This window comes from Condylostylus longicornis, unplaced genomic scaffold (assembly GCF_029603195.1).
Source record: "Condylostylus longicornis isolate FDR11 unplaced genomic scaffold, ASM2960319v2 ptg000048l, whole genome shotgun sequence".
NCBI lineage: Eukaryota > Metazoa > Arthropoda > Insecta > Diptera > Dolichopodidae > Condylostylus > Condylostylus longicornis.
The window spans coordinates 19,536,499-19,552,488 of NW_026578017.1; the positions used below are offsets into that span (position 1 = coordinate 19,536,499).

Below are 15,990 nucleotides of genomic sequence, written 5' to 3' on the forward strand. Positions count from 1 at the left end.
TACTAAAATTAATGAAGATAAAAACAATTACTTTGTCACATTTGTACAATCTGCATAACAAGTCCTATTAAAATTGAAATGTTTACATTCCAGACATTGATCTGCAGCAGATCCCCAACATCCTGCACTATTACATTCCGGGTGGCAAACACTGTTTTCTTGTTCTAAAGTAAAATCGAACAACATAATAAAGAAATTAGAACTCGGTAATAACATTATGTGTTTTAAAATAGTTTGAAAACTTACCGCATTCAGTACTACCACGATTTTTTTCAATAACTACATTTGGATCTTTACTTTTTAAAACATTTGCCCATGCAATTTTGTTAACATAACACAAATATTTATTTTGTTGTATTACAACGGATCCTGAATTGATTCTCTTTAAAGATTTCAACTCCAATGATTTTAAATTAGTTTTGACAATTGTGAACGAAGCAAAATAGTTTTCCATAAGTTGACGACCATGTATCACCTCTAAATTTCGAAAATATGACAAATTTGTAAAATCTGGATGAAAGCCTTGTATGTCCAAATATCCAGTAATCTCTTTTACAGTAGAAAATACTTCCAAACGATCTGGATGCAATTTCATATACCACGGTCCCAGAGAATAATTTTTGAATACCTCTGAATAACCATCAAATGTTTGATCCAATATTCTTAATGATCCTTCAATTATAGTACATCCTCTAAAATCATCGATATTTCCAGAATTTAAAACAGAAACTCCGGGACATGTTTTTGGGCATGGCCCATTACAAGGTACACATTCGCTATTTTTAGCTGTTTTGTCTGCTGGACATGTTCTTACACAGGCGCCTTGATCTTTTAATAAATGTTCCGGACAATTCTTAACACATGTAGCTCCATATGCATATTTTCCTTCTGGATTTGCTTCCCATAAATAATTTGTTGGATTATATTTTTGCATTGGTGGGCATTCTTGTTTACAAACACCATCATCGTAAAAGTTTTTACATGCTATACATTGATTTTGTGTTGGTCCAGTACAACCACCCGCACAAAATAAATGACAACATTCTCGTGGTCTTGGTCCAAAACAACGTCCTCCCGAACATTGTGGTGAACAATTTACTTTACTGAATTTTTGGCAATTTTGTGGTCCAGTTCCCCAACATCCACCATCACAACTTTTATCACAGGGTGGACATGTACGTTCCGCTGAAGAAAAATTATATGCCCAAGCATAATTTCCTTGTGGATCTAATTAAAAAATTACATAAGTGGTTAAAATGAATTTTAATACATGTAATTAAAATAAAAAAAAATGTTTGATTTACCTGATATTATTTCCTTCCAGTTAATAGACTTGATATGACACAAATTGAAATTGTCGACAAAACCAACTGATCCTGACAAAATATCTCGTAATGCTGGTAATTCAAGAGTAAACATTTTAGAGTATGCCACAAACAAAGCATATTGTTTCTCTGGTACATTTAGTTTAAATAACGTTCTACCTCGAATAATTTGAAGTCTAAAATTGAAAAAGAAAAAAATTTTTATTAAAATTATTAAATTTGGAAATAGATAAAAATATACCTTGGCAAAACAACTCTCTTAATATCGACATGACTAAACAAAATGTAACCAGTTACTTCACGTATGTGCTCCAAAAAACTTAAATCTAAATTTTCATCCTGTAACCATGTTAATTCTAAATTGCCATCTACATAGGTACAATTATTATAACGGTCCCGTAAATTTCTATAATGGTGAACCCGATTTGATGGCACTGACAGGCGACTTTTTGTTCCAATGCAAACTGTAACGAACAAAATAAAAATAAATTAGTTCAGTTGTATTAATAGATTGCTTATGCATGAGTAGTCTTATATAATTTATATACCATAAATGTATGTATTTTAAATATTTGTTATAAAAAGTAAAAGTAATTAGTTTAAAGTAGTTTTAGATAATAATATAAGAAAATGTGTAACTAAAAAATAATTTTGTCATTAATCCAAATCAGCTTACACTAATTGTATAAGAAAATTATGAATTTGTCGTAATTAATTAATAAAAAATTGTCGTGATGAGGCGTGAGCTATATAATACATTTAATAAGTGTAATAATTTTCTTAATAATTTAAAGTTAATGGTGTGAGTCAGACGTCGCCTAAATTGGTTGTAAGTTTTTCAATATTAGATCTTGTAGTTTCTTCACAAATGTTTATTGAATTTCTCCAATATTGTAGCTAAATTGAATTAAAGTAACCCTATTACGATTGTACACATGAATATATAAATTTACTTTGGTAGATTATTTCAAATTTGATTTTTAAACAGGGTGATAATTTTAATTTATATTGAGTGATTCAGAAGCAAATTAGGAGCCATATACCAACGGGCGGATGGTCGAGAGTAAGTAAAACTTTTGTTCCGAACATGGGGTCAAATCCGAACCGTATCGGAGCTACAGAGGTTTATGAATCATCCTGTACATATATAAATATCTTAATAAATGATTATATTCGAAAGGAGAGCTGAATTATTTTACTAACCCTCTACAATTATTCAAAATGTAATATTGCCATTTTTCTCTTAAACTAACCTACATTTTAAATAGTTCAATATATTATTTTAAAACTTCTTCAACAAATTTAATTTATAACCAGAAAAAAAATATAATTTAAATGAATATTAATGATTTTATTGAAATAATTTGAAACGATATTAAAATTTAAATAATTAAATTTGAATAAAATATTTTTTTTTTTGGTTTCTTTTTAATTTTCTGCAAAAATTATTAAAACACGTTTTTCTAATATTTTTTTTTCCTCTCTTTTTGAGAAAACTTAAATAGATCCTGTTTTTAAAAAATATATAGTTTAAAACTATTTGGCGCCATCTTAAAATATTTCGCGTAGGTTTCGAAATCATATTAAATTTTTTTCTTTTTTTTTTGTTTATTACGTTCATAATGAATTTTAAAGAGAAATCATTAAACAAATTAATAGAAAATAAATAAAACAAAAAAAAAAACAAATTCAATGCTAAATTTAAATGTAATTAAAATTCTTGTTTAAGAAATCAGGTTAAAAATTTTACAATGTTATTAATTAAATTAATTCGAAATATTTATGTACATCGTATACTTTGATCTTTACGTAATATTTTAAAATAAGATGATTTTGAATTTCTAAAACTGTGTTCCGTAGAATTTATTATGTTTGGTTCTTTCCTGGATTTTTTAGGAAGAAATTTATATGTTAAATTATTTTAATGTTTAATCTACGAGATCTTATACAAGGTGGCAAGGCTGTTTATAATTATATTTCTTAAAAAATTTAAGACAAATTGTAATTTTGTATTAAAGGAAGTTTACATAAATAATCTACTACTCTGTAGAAAATTATTAATCAACACACGTTAGTTGGTTAATAAATTTTATTGCAATTACTTCAACTTTTTCAACGTTTTATGTTCAACCGAAACAGAAGTTTGGGTTTTAGTATAGTAAAAATTTTCGTTGATTGCTTGTGAAAAATTAGATTTTTTACATCAAATTATTTCAGCTACACAAAATATTATTGAAATAAAAGAACAATAACTATCCTCAACTAGAAAATATTTGTAATTGAAAAAAAAAATTGTCTTAAGCCGATTACAATTTTAAATTAATTACATATTACTCATGTACATGTGTATGTATAAATATCCAAGCTACAACTATAATGATTATTAAATTGATTACATTATGCTTATAACTATAATTCCAATAATATTTTTATTCTCTATAAAAAATATACGTAAAATGAAAAAAAAAATCTTATTTTTTTTTCTTTTTCATAGAATTTGTCACGATTTCTATATTATTAATATAAAAGTTTTCTGTGATGATGTTCAACTATTAATTATAATATTATATACTTTTAATAAAATTGCAAAACAGCTGATTTTTTAAAATATTAAAGATTTCCGTATTTAGTAACATTGGAATAAAAAATCATTGTCGATGATTAATAATATACGAGTATTTCTTATTAGTTTTACACTACATAGTTATATTCATTTAAAATTTCAATAATCTATATACAAACATACATATATATGTATTTATATATATGGGTATATAATATAAATTCACTAGAATCAATATAATAAGGAAAGCGCCGACATACGACTCTAATATTTTCTTATTATAATTTTTATTTTTAGTGTTGCTAATTTTTTTTTAAGTAGTAGATTTACTGTAGTTTTTATCTTTATTACTTTAAAAATAGCTTGTTAAGTCTAGTAATAGTTTAAGAGCCTCCAGATTTTAACAGAAACAATTGTAAATTTTCAATTTATTAATTTATTTCCATTTAATTTTGAGTAGAAATTCAAGTTGATCATGACTACATTTCAGGTGTTCTATTCAAAAGGATCTAATTTTGAATCACTTTTATGCACATTTCGACCATCTAGCTAAAAAATCAAATTTTGAAGATATTTTTTTATTGCATGAAGAATACAAATAATTTCGATTTTAAAATTTTCTAACTCTATACGACCACTCTATACGACCACTCTATATAGAATCAGGCATGTGCTTTACATACACACTGTATACTGTACACGTTTATGACATATACATATGTAATAAACGATATCTTAATCATAACCAAGTTTTTCGCTGCCGTAAAATGCGAAAGTTGAACTATTGTAAATTTTTTTTTTATTCTTCTTAATCTCATAAGCTTTAATGTTATAATGGTTGGTTGAGTTTTTTTTTACCATTTTTGGTTACGAATATTAAAAATTTTTTCGATATGCGGGGTGTAGGAGAAAAAGTAGATATGTATGAATATGATTTCTTTGTAAAACAATAAAAAAGCAAAAAAAAAGTAATAAAATGAATAAAGTTAATGATAAAATAATTACCAACCTACCACTTTTATAAGTTAACAAATAAAATCTGTATAGCTGTAAAAAATAAATGTAAAAAAAAAACTTTCCGGGGATATTATCTATTAAATTCGATTTGCTTTTAGTTACTTCTTAATTTGGACTTTGATTTAGTCTTTTTTTTTTATATATATTTAGAACTTTTCTAAAAAAAAACAAGAGTATAAGAAATTAAGTTAAGAAATAGAATTTTTTTCTTAACCTCAATTCTTGTATACTTGCATGTGTATGTATATTTATATTCATAAATAATTATGGAAAATATTATCTTATAGTCCTTAGGTTAACGCTAATTCTTATGTTAGGCTAATTCGGCCCGTTGTGATTCTGTTGTATCCTCGTATCCGCACCGTTTCGTAAACTAGTCCAAGTTCTTTATAAACTGCTTTAGATCCATTTAGAAAACCTTCATCTTCCATGTGCTAAAGCTGAGCATGAGCACAGAAAATAAGCCACCGCCTCGGTAACGAACTCTGCTTCGTCACAGCAGCTCTTGCAGAGTTCGTTACCGAGGTAACCCATCCTCATGGTGTGTTTGCCAATAAGGCAGGGCAAAGTTATAACTTCTATGACAGCTTCGATGTCAAACCGACGAAGAAACATCAGATCGGCCAATATAATATTATAAAAAACGTTTGATAGTTTCATTATAAAAATATTAAAATGTTAAAGAGCACAGCAATAATAATGAATAAAAATTGCATATTTACGGGTGCACTAACATTTTTGTATTGATAACTTTTTCAATATAAATGTTGAAATATTTGAACAATAATATTCTTAGTATCTGTTCAATAATAGAACAGATCTTATAATTTAAATCAAAACAAAAAATTTTGCAATAAATTCGTGAAAAGTGTTAGTGAGTTTCTAGGAAAACCTCCAATATAAATAGATATGGTTTTTATTTTCAGTGAAAGTTTTTTTTTTAATTTGCAAAATAATTGCTATAAATTTTTTTTTATTGTTAATGTTTAAAAAACGTAGTGTAACATGTCGACTTTTAATTCGAGTACAAAAAAGAAAAGCTAGAAAAATTGTAAATGAAAAGAGAAGTTAAGGAAAAACTTTGAAATTTCTGCACACGCTTTAATGCAATTTATTCCGCTTTTTATTGTCTTTATTTTTTTTGTTTCGCCGCCAGCATACAAGTATGTGAGTATATGAGAATTTCTTTTGTATCATTGCTGTTAAAAATTGTCCGATAATTTGATATTTTTCATTGTAAGGAATTTTCCCTTTTTTTTTAACTCTCTCGTTCTCTCTCCATATTAGTGATTTTCACATTTTTTTTTATATATTAAAAAATCGACAATTACTTTTAATACAGTTTTTATATTATTATACTTCTTAGTGAATAATAAGAGGTACACAGTTATTGTAATTGAAAATACCCATTATAAGTACAAAAGTTCGTTTTTTATAAAGTTGATTTGATTTCATTTAGTTCATTATCGGGAATGGACTATTCAATATGTCATACATTGATATATTTGTTCGCACACATGTATATATATAATGCATATAAATACGTACATGCGAACATAGTCATCTTTACCAATATAAAATAATGGTGTGTATATAATAATTGTATGTCTATGATTGCCGTACTAATTTATCTAGCTAGTTGAACTGGTTTTTACTTTTCTTATTTCTGTTTTTATATAAAAAGAAGAAATATAAAAAAAAGAAACATTCTTTTGTATAGTTAAATTGGAAGATGTCGCTGCATTTGTATGAAAGTATTTTTTTAAACTAAAACTTGTTGTTATTTTCTTTCAATATGCTGCGTTCTTCGCGACTAGCATAATTGATCGTAAAAATTGACAAGATTGGTGCCATAATGGCGAATATTCTATTCGCATAAATATTTTTTCATACTATATATTTTTAATTTTCTATAATATATAGGATGTTTCATTACATGCATTTGAAGAATAAAATCTATTCTGAAAAGATGTAAGGGAAAAATTAAAACAAAAATTTACGGTATAATCTAATCGATTTTAACAGTTTAGACTAAAATTATTCGATAAGGTTCTAACTTTGTAGGTTAAATTATATCATTTCAGTTCTTATTATTTTACCTTCTAATTATCTCGCAATAAATTTACCGAGAATGGAGTAATTTCGTTTATTTACCATTTCATTTTATATTAGACTTTCGATAGACTCGGCTTAACTCGTTGACATAAGTATTTTTGAAATTGCTAAACAAAATTTCAAAAATACTTATGTGCATATAATTGCTGATCACACTTTGCAATATATTATTATTTCAATTTCCTTATTTAAACAACCTTAGGTGAAACATACAGTCAACATACACATTCAAGCACTAAAAACCATATATCAATTTAATTGTGTCTATTTTTGAAATAATAGTTCTAGCAGTGCGCCCATCATTAATGTTGTCATTATATAATTTTTATTATCAATTTTAAAATAAATAAAAATTTCAATATAGAAACGATATAGATATGTAGGTAAAGACAGAGAAATAAAAAAACTAGAAGTGAAAATTCTATGATTTTTTTTTAAGTAAAAGTTAAAAGAAAAAGTAGATATGAGTTTAGAATTATTATTAGCTTAAGTATGTGGTAGTGTTGGTAACATCAATATCCCAGAATACAAATTGAATATTTTATTTCACAGTTGTTTCAAAATGATAAAATAAAACCAAAAGAAAATTTTCAAGAAATTTTTTTTTCAAGAAAAGGTGCGCGACTTACGCTTTTTCTGAAGTTACCATTATATAATTTATTATGCAATATTCCAATACGATAATGATGTATAAAATTCAAAAATTTCATATATGCTGCTTAAAAGTGTATAACAATTATAACAAGAATTCTTATTTTTAAGTGCTTCTTACATTTCTTCAGGGAAATATAGCGATATAATTATTTAATTCTATATACTAAGCAATTTGATTTTCTTTTCATTGGAATAAGCACCTTCTTGCATAAAAAATTATGTAAATAATTTGTGTCAACCATTGTGATTTTGTTAGGGTACCGCATACATTTCTGCAGTAATGTATACTACTAATAGATAAATAAAGTGAATAAAGTGAAAATTATGTTACGAAAATTGTAATATTCACTCTATATTATTCAAGACACAATTAATTTAAATTTTAATTATTCAACAACATAATTTTTGAATTATTAACAATAAATATAAAAATATTTTCCATCTATTACAAATAAATTACCAATACAACGTGTAGCTGTTTATATTAATTATTATAAGAACAAGTAATGTATTCTAGACGGACATATATAGCTGGCAATACCTCTGTAGCTCAGTTGGTAAACATTCGCCTAGAAAGTGGTAGGTCACTGGTTCGAGTCCTGTTCGAGGAGAAAAATTTTACAACTTTTCTGCTTTAATTCGTTACTGTGATTACGTCATCCATCTGTTCTTCAGTTGTATTTATGAATTATTAATTTAATCGAAACAAATTAAATAATAATCAAATTAATTAATTCTCAGATATTCACGCTATTCATAACTTGAGAGTTAGATGTATTAGATAAAGGGATTATTGTATAAATTGTATATTCCTAAAATTTATTTTAAAATTTGGATAATTCCTTGAAATTCTAAGTAATAATGCAATTCGACTACATTTCAAATTATATCACCAGAATGTAAGTACAAATGTGGTAACAATACGCACTGCGACTAGTAAATAATATGACTATGGTTTTTACCAAAAATTTCGATTTTTAAAATAACACTTTTTGAGAAATCCTTTACTGATTTAAGTAATCTTGATTCTTTCTTATTTTCGGTACTTGGAAGTTTTAAAATGCCGAAATTGTTTTTTTTTCGTTTTAAGTATGTCGAATGAAAACCATATTTCAATTTATTTTTTTTTTATTAAAAACACACAAAAAACAAATTTAAATAGGCGTCACAAAAAAACTAACAATTATTCGATTATAGTAATGATTTTCGATTTTTAATTTTTGAATATTAATTTTTAACAAAAAAATTTATATTATTCTGCTATGTGTCTTATTATACCATATTTTTTTTCCTAAATATTAGATTATGATGATAATAATTTATACTTAATATTTTTTAAATAATTTTTTAATTAATATTTAATAACAAAATAAAAAAGAAACATAAAATTATTAAAAAAATAAAATAAAAAATCCTAAAATTTATATTTTATCTATTATACTATGCTTTTTTTTCTCTAAATAAAAATTTTGAATTCTATAATCTTATTTTCTTAATGACTACTTATACCTAATTAATACTTCGTAAATTGGACTTTATTCTACTCAAATTATCAATTAGTAAAGTAATTAGCTTGAGCTTATAACTATATTTATTGATTTTATTTTTTTTTAGTATGTTAATTTGATTTGTGTGTTTGTATATAGATATTTATTTTGTATAATTTTATTGTTAAATAATAATATGATTTTAAAAAGACATACACAATATTAATACATACATACATACAAATGTAAATGCACGCGTATCGAACTTTGTAATTTTTAATATTGAAAATAAATGGCGGTTTATCAAAAGGAAAAGCAAAAAAATAATAATAATAATAATAGTTATACATACATTTTTTTTTTAATCTTCTTTTTACCGACCGTATTGTGTAAACAATAGGTAGGTTATGTGATGGCAACAAATTTTGCATATCGAGTTTTCGGTGGGAACGTACTTCTCCATAGTAGGGAAGTGTAAATAAACTATTTTTAGAAACCTGTCGGTCTGTCGGTTTGTCGGCCTGTCGGTCTGTCGGTCTGTCCGTCTGTCGGTCTGTCGGTCTGTCGGTCTGTCGGTCTGTGTGTGCACGCGTGTATCTCAAGTTCGGCTGAACCGATTTTGATGAAATTTTATATGTAAGTTTGTTTCCACCATGGCACGGATCGATCAACTTTTGGTATATATCAGGCCTCGGGAACTGCACTTTTTAGCGGGCCTGTTTTACATTTTTCAACATTTTGAAGAAAATATTCAACCGATTTACTTGAAATTTCATATATAAGCTTTGCTCAATCGTACGCAAAAATTCCTAACTTTTGGAAGAAATCAGGCATCAGCAACTGGGCGTTTACTACGGGCCAAATATACATTTTTGTGTATATAAAGAGAAATAATCAACCGATTTCATTGAAATTTAATATATGAATTCCTCATATTAAAGCAATGAACATATAACTTTTTTGGAAAGATCAGGGCTCGAGAACTGATTTGCGGACCGATTTTACATTTTCCACCATATCCACAGAACAAATTGATGGAATTTCTTGAAATTTGATATTTGAGTTGTGCTTGTTACCGAAACTAACTGGCGAGCATTTCAGGGAATTCGGGTAGCACAAAGCGAAACTCTACTAAGAGCCAAATTTACATTTTTCTAAGTATGTTAACTATAAGCTTACTAATGTCCTAAAAATTGGAAAGAAGTATTTAACAGACATTTTTATAATATTCTGTAACACTTTCATTTAACTAAACAATACACAATGCGGTCGGTTATGTGCTGACCACATCAGATTTTTTTTTCTTCTATACTATATGGTAACATTGTTGTTCTATTATTGTTGTTATTATTTTATTATTTGTATTGTTATATCGTATTTTTTTTGTAATTTGCATAATCTCAAATCAGAGTTGACATTATAGTAGCTAACAAAAAAAAAAAAAAACTATTCTTCGATTTTTCATATTTCACGGTTTCACAATTTTACTTTAAAATAGAAAAAGAAATACAATAATTTTCAAATTAAAATAAATTTATTTCGATATTATTATAAAATAATAGAATTTTCGATAAAATATATGATTTAAATTTTTTGTATAAAATAAAATTTTAAATAATTTTTTTTTTTGATAAATTGAATTGAATTGGAGGTTTTGTAAGATAATTATAGCTACTCTTTTGATTATTTGCTATTTTGTTAAAAAAATAAATACAAGAAAAATTTAGTTTTGCTGAAACAAGTGTTGAGTATGAAAATTATAAAGCAAGAGCTTTCATAGTAACATATTGATGCACTATTTTCATTTATGCTCGTCAGTAAACCTAATGACACAAGAAATTGGTTCATGGTTATTCTATACGGTATTATGCAACAGCCCTATGCTCCTTCCAGGAGTGAAGTGGAATTAAAATAATTATAGAATATTTTTTTATTTAAAAAAATAAATATGATCAATTAAATTCAAATAATTTTGGGTTGATTTAAATTCAACAAAACTGAAACTGATTGGACATAAGTTTTTAGTTAAATTCAAACTAGAGAATTGCATACTACAATATCCTGTAAAATGTAAAATCACACTATTGAAAACATAAAAAGAATTTTTGAAATTAATTGAATAATTTTTTCAATATTCAATAATATTCACTTCCTATCCCATTTTTAAGAGTTTTGGGATGGTTGTTAATTTTTTTTTTATATTTCGCTTTTGTTTTTTTTTTGCAAATTTAAATGTCATAAAACCCATAAGATCTTATACTATTCGACTTTTCTTTTCACTTTTTCGTAGATTTATAAAAGAAAAGAATTTCAGATTTTTGTTTTTTATTTCAAAAGTGTGTCACATTAAAAATTCCTAGAAAAATATCATAAAATGTTATTGGTTTTTACAATTTTGCAATAAAACAAAAACTAAAAGTGAAATTGTAGTGCAAAATGCTGTTAGATATTTCTTTTTTTTTTTCGTTTTTTTTAACAGAGGTAGCTCACAAATGGTTTAATAAAAAAATGTGCGTGAAAAATGTCCAATGGCTCTTGTAAAAAAAATTAATTGAGGAGAAATATGAATAAACGATAATTCGAACAAGTAGTCTCAGTAAATTATTTTGTATTTTAAAAGCTTTGCAAAAATATTAGATACTCATAAAAATTAGCTAGAACTAAACAACTTACATACATGGTTTTCCAACAAATAATATTTTATAAGATAAACTAGAAAATCAAATCGTAGACATTGATTTGAGATTCACATAAAGTCATAAGGTAAAACATATATGCCTAGTCCAATTTAAAATATATATTTATTTAGTACTCCGCCCAATTTAATAATGTCCCTAATTAAATTGAGCTAATTACTAAATAAAAGAAACACGTAACGAAAAAATATCGAAAGATTAAGTAATTTTATATATTAAACTTCTTAAATATTTTCACAATTATTTTGTACAGCTCTCATAATGCAGTATAAGAAAAAAGGAATACAATTATCTCGGTACATTAAATAATCTTATGTTAATAGCAAATCATAATACATAATTACAAAAAAATAAGAGAAAAAAACAAAATCAATTAGAAGGTGTTACTTAAATCAGTCATTAAATCAAAATCTTTAAGAAACAGAAGCTTTTCGATTAAAATTACCTTCAAAACATATAAATAACATATAAATTAAGGTGAGTGTTATAAGACAATGTTTTAATCAAAATAAAATTAAAAAAAAAAGTACAACATTCAATCAAGTATCGCAATCAAAGTTACTATAAAACAAAAGAAAAACTAGGGCATCTTTATAAATACTATAGTTCTGTATATAGGTATATACAAGCGTATATGTTTTCAGAAAAAAAGGAAAATATAATATCCAACTGGGTTATTCATTTAATTCCAATAACACAAAAATTAGGTTAATTACTTACTTTACTATTAAAAAATTACAATAAATAATGATTGTATAAAAAATAAAAAAAAAAAATAATATTGAATGGAAAAAAAATTCTCAATTTAATGAGAGACAATGAAATTTTTAAAAAATCAGCTAACCGTTTTAACACGTCTTCTTGGTAAATAATTTAAGATGAAATCTAAAATTACAAGCTATTAATTCAAAATAATAAAAAAAAAATTAAATTGGGTAACCTTGAAACTATAAAACTTTGGTCAAAAGAATTGCTAATGGGCAAACTATTTTAAAATATTGTAAATTTGATTTTTTTTTTTTTAATTAAAATTTAATTATAAATATTTGCTATTACTTGCCTACCTAAATGATTATTTTATTGCTTTATTCATTTGTAATTCATTTATAATTAAGTTATTTTTGAAAATTTATTAAAATTATCATATTTTATTTTAAAAAAAAAAGAAAAAATTTGAAGCAATTTCAATTGATTCGCACATTATTTGTGTAAAAAAGTTTCTCACTTAAATCTTTTGTTAGAATAGATACACTTATTAATTAATTAATATGTGCCAACAATACAAAAATCACAATGTAAGATATTTAGTTTAATTAATATTAAAATTAATATTTTTAATAAATAATGAGTAAAAAATGATATTACTCGAAAAATTGCTTGTTTACGCATAGTCGACTTTTCAATATTTTAATTTTCATTTATTTTAAATTAGTTATATTCTAATTGCTACAAAGACTAACCAAAGACCATGAATCCTAATTTAAAATTGATTTTGTGACAACAGAATCAGAAAATTTGGAAACTCAATTTTAATAATTTAATATTTCAATGAAAATTTTCATTTACTTTAAACTAAAAGGAATCATTATGGATTCACACTATATTCACTGTAATATTCTCATATAAAAATATTAACATATATCAAGTGAATAATAAATGAGCTATTCCAAAATAATTGCCATTTTTTTCTTAAATTAACCAGATTTTTAAAAAGTTATTTTGGAACTGAGGTTATTACACTTGTCACAATCTCATTCACTTTAAATCATATAATTTTTTTTTTTTGTTGTCTTGTCTGTATAATAAAGTCATTAAAAATATCACTTAAATTTTTGTGAAATGAAAAGCTATCAATCATAAAAAGGTTCTATACTACTCAATATGAAATGTACCCATTAAAAATAATATGAATTTGTTAAAATTTTTAAATTAAAAGCAAAAATTAAGATAAATGTTGGGGTTTTTTTAAGTATTTTTGATAAAGAAAAAATTATAAAAATCAAATCATAACATTATAGGATTTAGACTTAACGTCCACCATCCAATATAATTTTAGTATTGGTTTGTTATTCAAGCTTCATTTCATTAATATATGAAAAGAGAAAAAAAAATTGCAAAATAAAATCAAAAATAATAGGTTAAATAACCCATGTAAAAATATTTATGTGTAATATACTTGTATATATATACATAAAATATAGTTATAGTTAATGAATACAATCAACTTCTGAAATAATTTAAAAAATTTTTTAAAACAAAGGATTGTAATTGAATTAAATTGCTATATAGTCTATTTTAACAGATTTTACTGGATTTCTTTTCCGCTCCCATTTTTTTTTTGCATTTATTAAAAATTTCTTTAATATTTTTTTATGTAATAATTATATATCGTATGTATGTACGTTATTTGTAACAGTATATAATAGCAATATATAAAGTGTGTATATGCATCGCATCTATAAGATCAATACTAACAAGTCGGGGTAAAACATTTTAATGAATTTTAATGTCAGTTTCATATGTCTGTTTGAAAATGTTCCAGTATAATTAATAATATTAAAACTTAGATGAAGTTAAAAGGGATTTATCTATTATACAGAGTAATTTTCTGCTTTCTCAAAATTACTTAAATTGCAACATTCACTTGTTGTTATAAAAATAAATTTGTGTTTTTTAAAATTTAACTTCCTTAAAATCTGGATTTAATTATTTTTTTATATTGAAATTTTGTAAAATAAGAATCTATATTAAAGTTAGTTTTCTAAAAATTTGTTTTGGTTCTGATTCTGATCGAATCTAGTGATATTTACTTTGACTAAATCTCACTAAATGCTCGAATTTTAATTCAAAACTTTATGAAATCTATACCGAAACATCGAAAAAATCAATATCTATAACTGTGTAATGTAATTGACTTAATAAATTATTATGTATATTGGCTGAGTTAGTCAAATGTTACCATACACGAACCCAATATCCATTTCGGAACTGCAATTAAAACTTAAAATCCAACCCTAATTTTAAGAATTTTTTTTAAAAATTTTCCTTACAATATCGGTAAAATCGATCGTAATTTTTTTTTACTTAAATTTTAAATTAATTTAAAAATTTTAAGAAAAAGTTGAAATTTCAATAAAACGAGAATTGCATAATCATAAAAAGGAAAGAAAAAAGACGTAAAGAAAGAGAATATGAAAAAAAAAGCTGAAAGAAAAATGGTTTGTTTATCTTTTTCTTTTGTATCCAAAGACTTTAAAAATTACCTTGAAAATAGGTGGGTGGTAATAGTTACACATTCGTTATTCTTTTTAAAGGCAATTTTTATGATATTTTTCTGTTTTTTTAATTTTATTTTAATCTTCATTTTAAAGTAGACTATAAATTGATATTACAAAATTCGAGTATCATAATGTTACTACACTAGCGCATTATTATATTCCGTAAGACCGATTTTAATTGACTGGTATAAAAAAATATTTTTGTGCAATGCAAAATTTTGTTGCATTAAAAATTGAAATTAAATTGACTTTATTTTAAAAATAGAAAATATTTGGAAATTTTTATATTATAACAGAATATTATATAATATAACATAATATGTTATAACACAATATTCCATAATTATAATAGAATAACAGAAATCAAATATTTTTAGTATTAATAACTAAAGAACTATTATTATATTATACTAAATAATTAATATTACAACAGTAAACTGCTTTGCTTTTATAATTTCGAATGATAAAAATTAAATATTTAAATTTGCTTATACTCTTGATTATATTAATCTTAATTCACCATAATATTAGCTGCATTTAATATCTATTTAAACAATATATATATATTAAAAATTATAATATAATTAAATTTTTGTAGCAAATAAAAATATTTTAGAGCAAATAAAATTTTAATTTTAATTTCTTTTGAAATCATAATTCAATACACAATATATATGGAACTACTAACAACAAATCCGACTGTTTCTTTCAAACTATAATAGCAAATCATACAAATCATTGTAAATTTCATATATGAGAGAGAAAACCTAAATTACATAAGGCCAATTCTTTAATAATATTACATACGTATATTATTAAGCATAATAACTATTCTACAGTAGTATTAATTACTCA

At 24.4% G+C, this 15,990-nt stretch overlaps 1 protein-coding gene across 1 annotated transcript in view; it reads right to left on the reverse strand.

Annotated features, from left to right (window-relative positions):
• LOC129610729 (epidermal growth factor receptor) overlaps positions 1-15,990 on the reverse strand; it is a 96,841-nt gene that overhangs the window by 2,812 nt on the left and 78,039 nt on the right. The window contains exons 2-5 of the mRNA XM_055523398.1: positions 1,567-1,789; positions 1,305-1,501; positions 247-1,227; positions 32-164 (exon numbers count right to left, since the gene is read on the reverse strand). Coding sequence (XP_055379373.1) covers positions 32-164; positions 247-1,227; positions 1,305-1,501; positions 1,567-1,789 — 1,534 coding nt within the window. The remainder of the gene's footprint in view (positions 1-31; positions 165-246; positions 1,228-1,304; positions 1,502-1,566; positions 1,790-15,990) is intronic.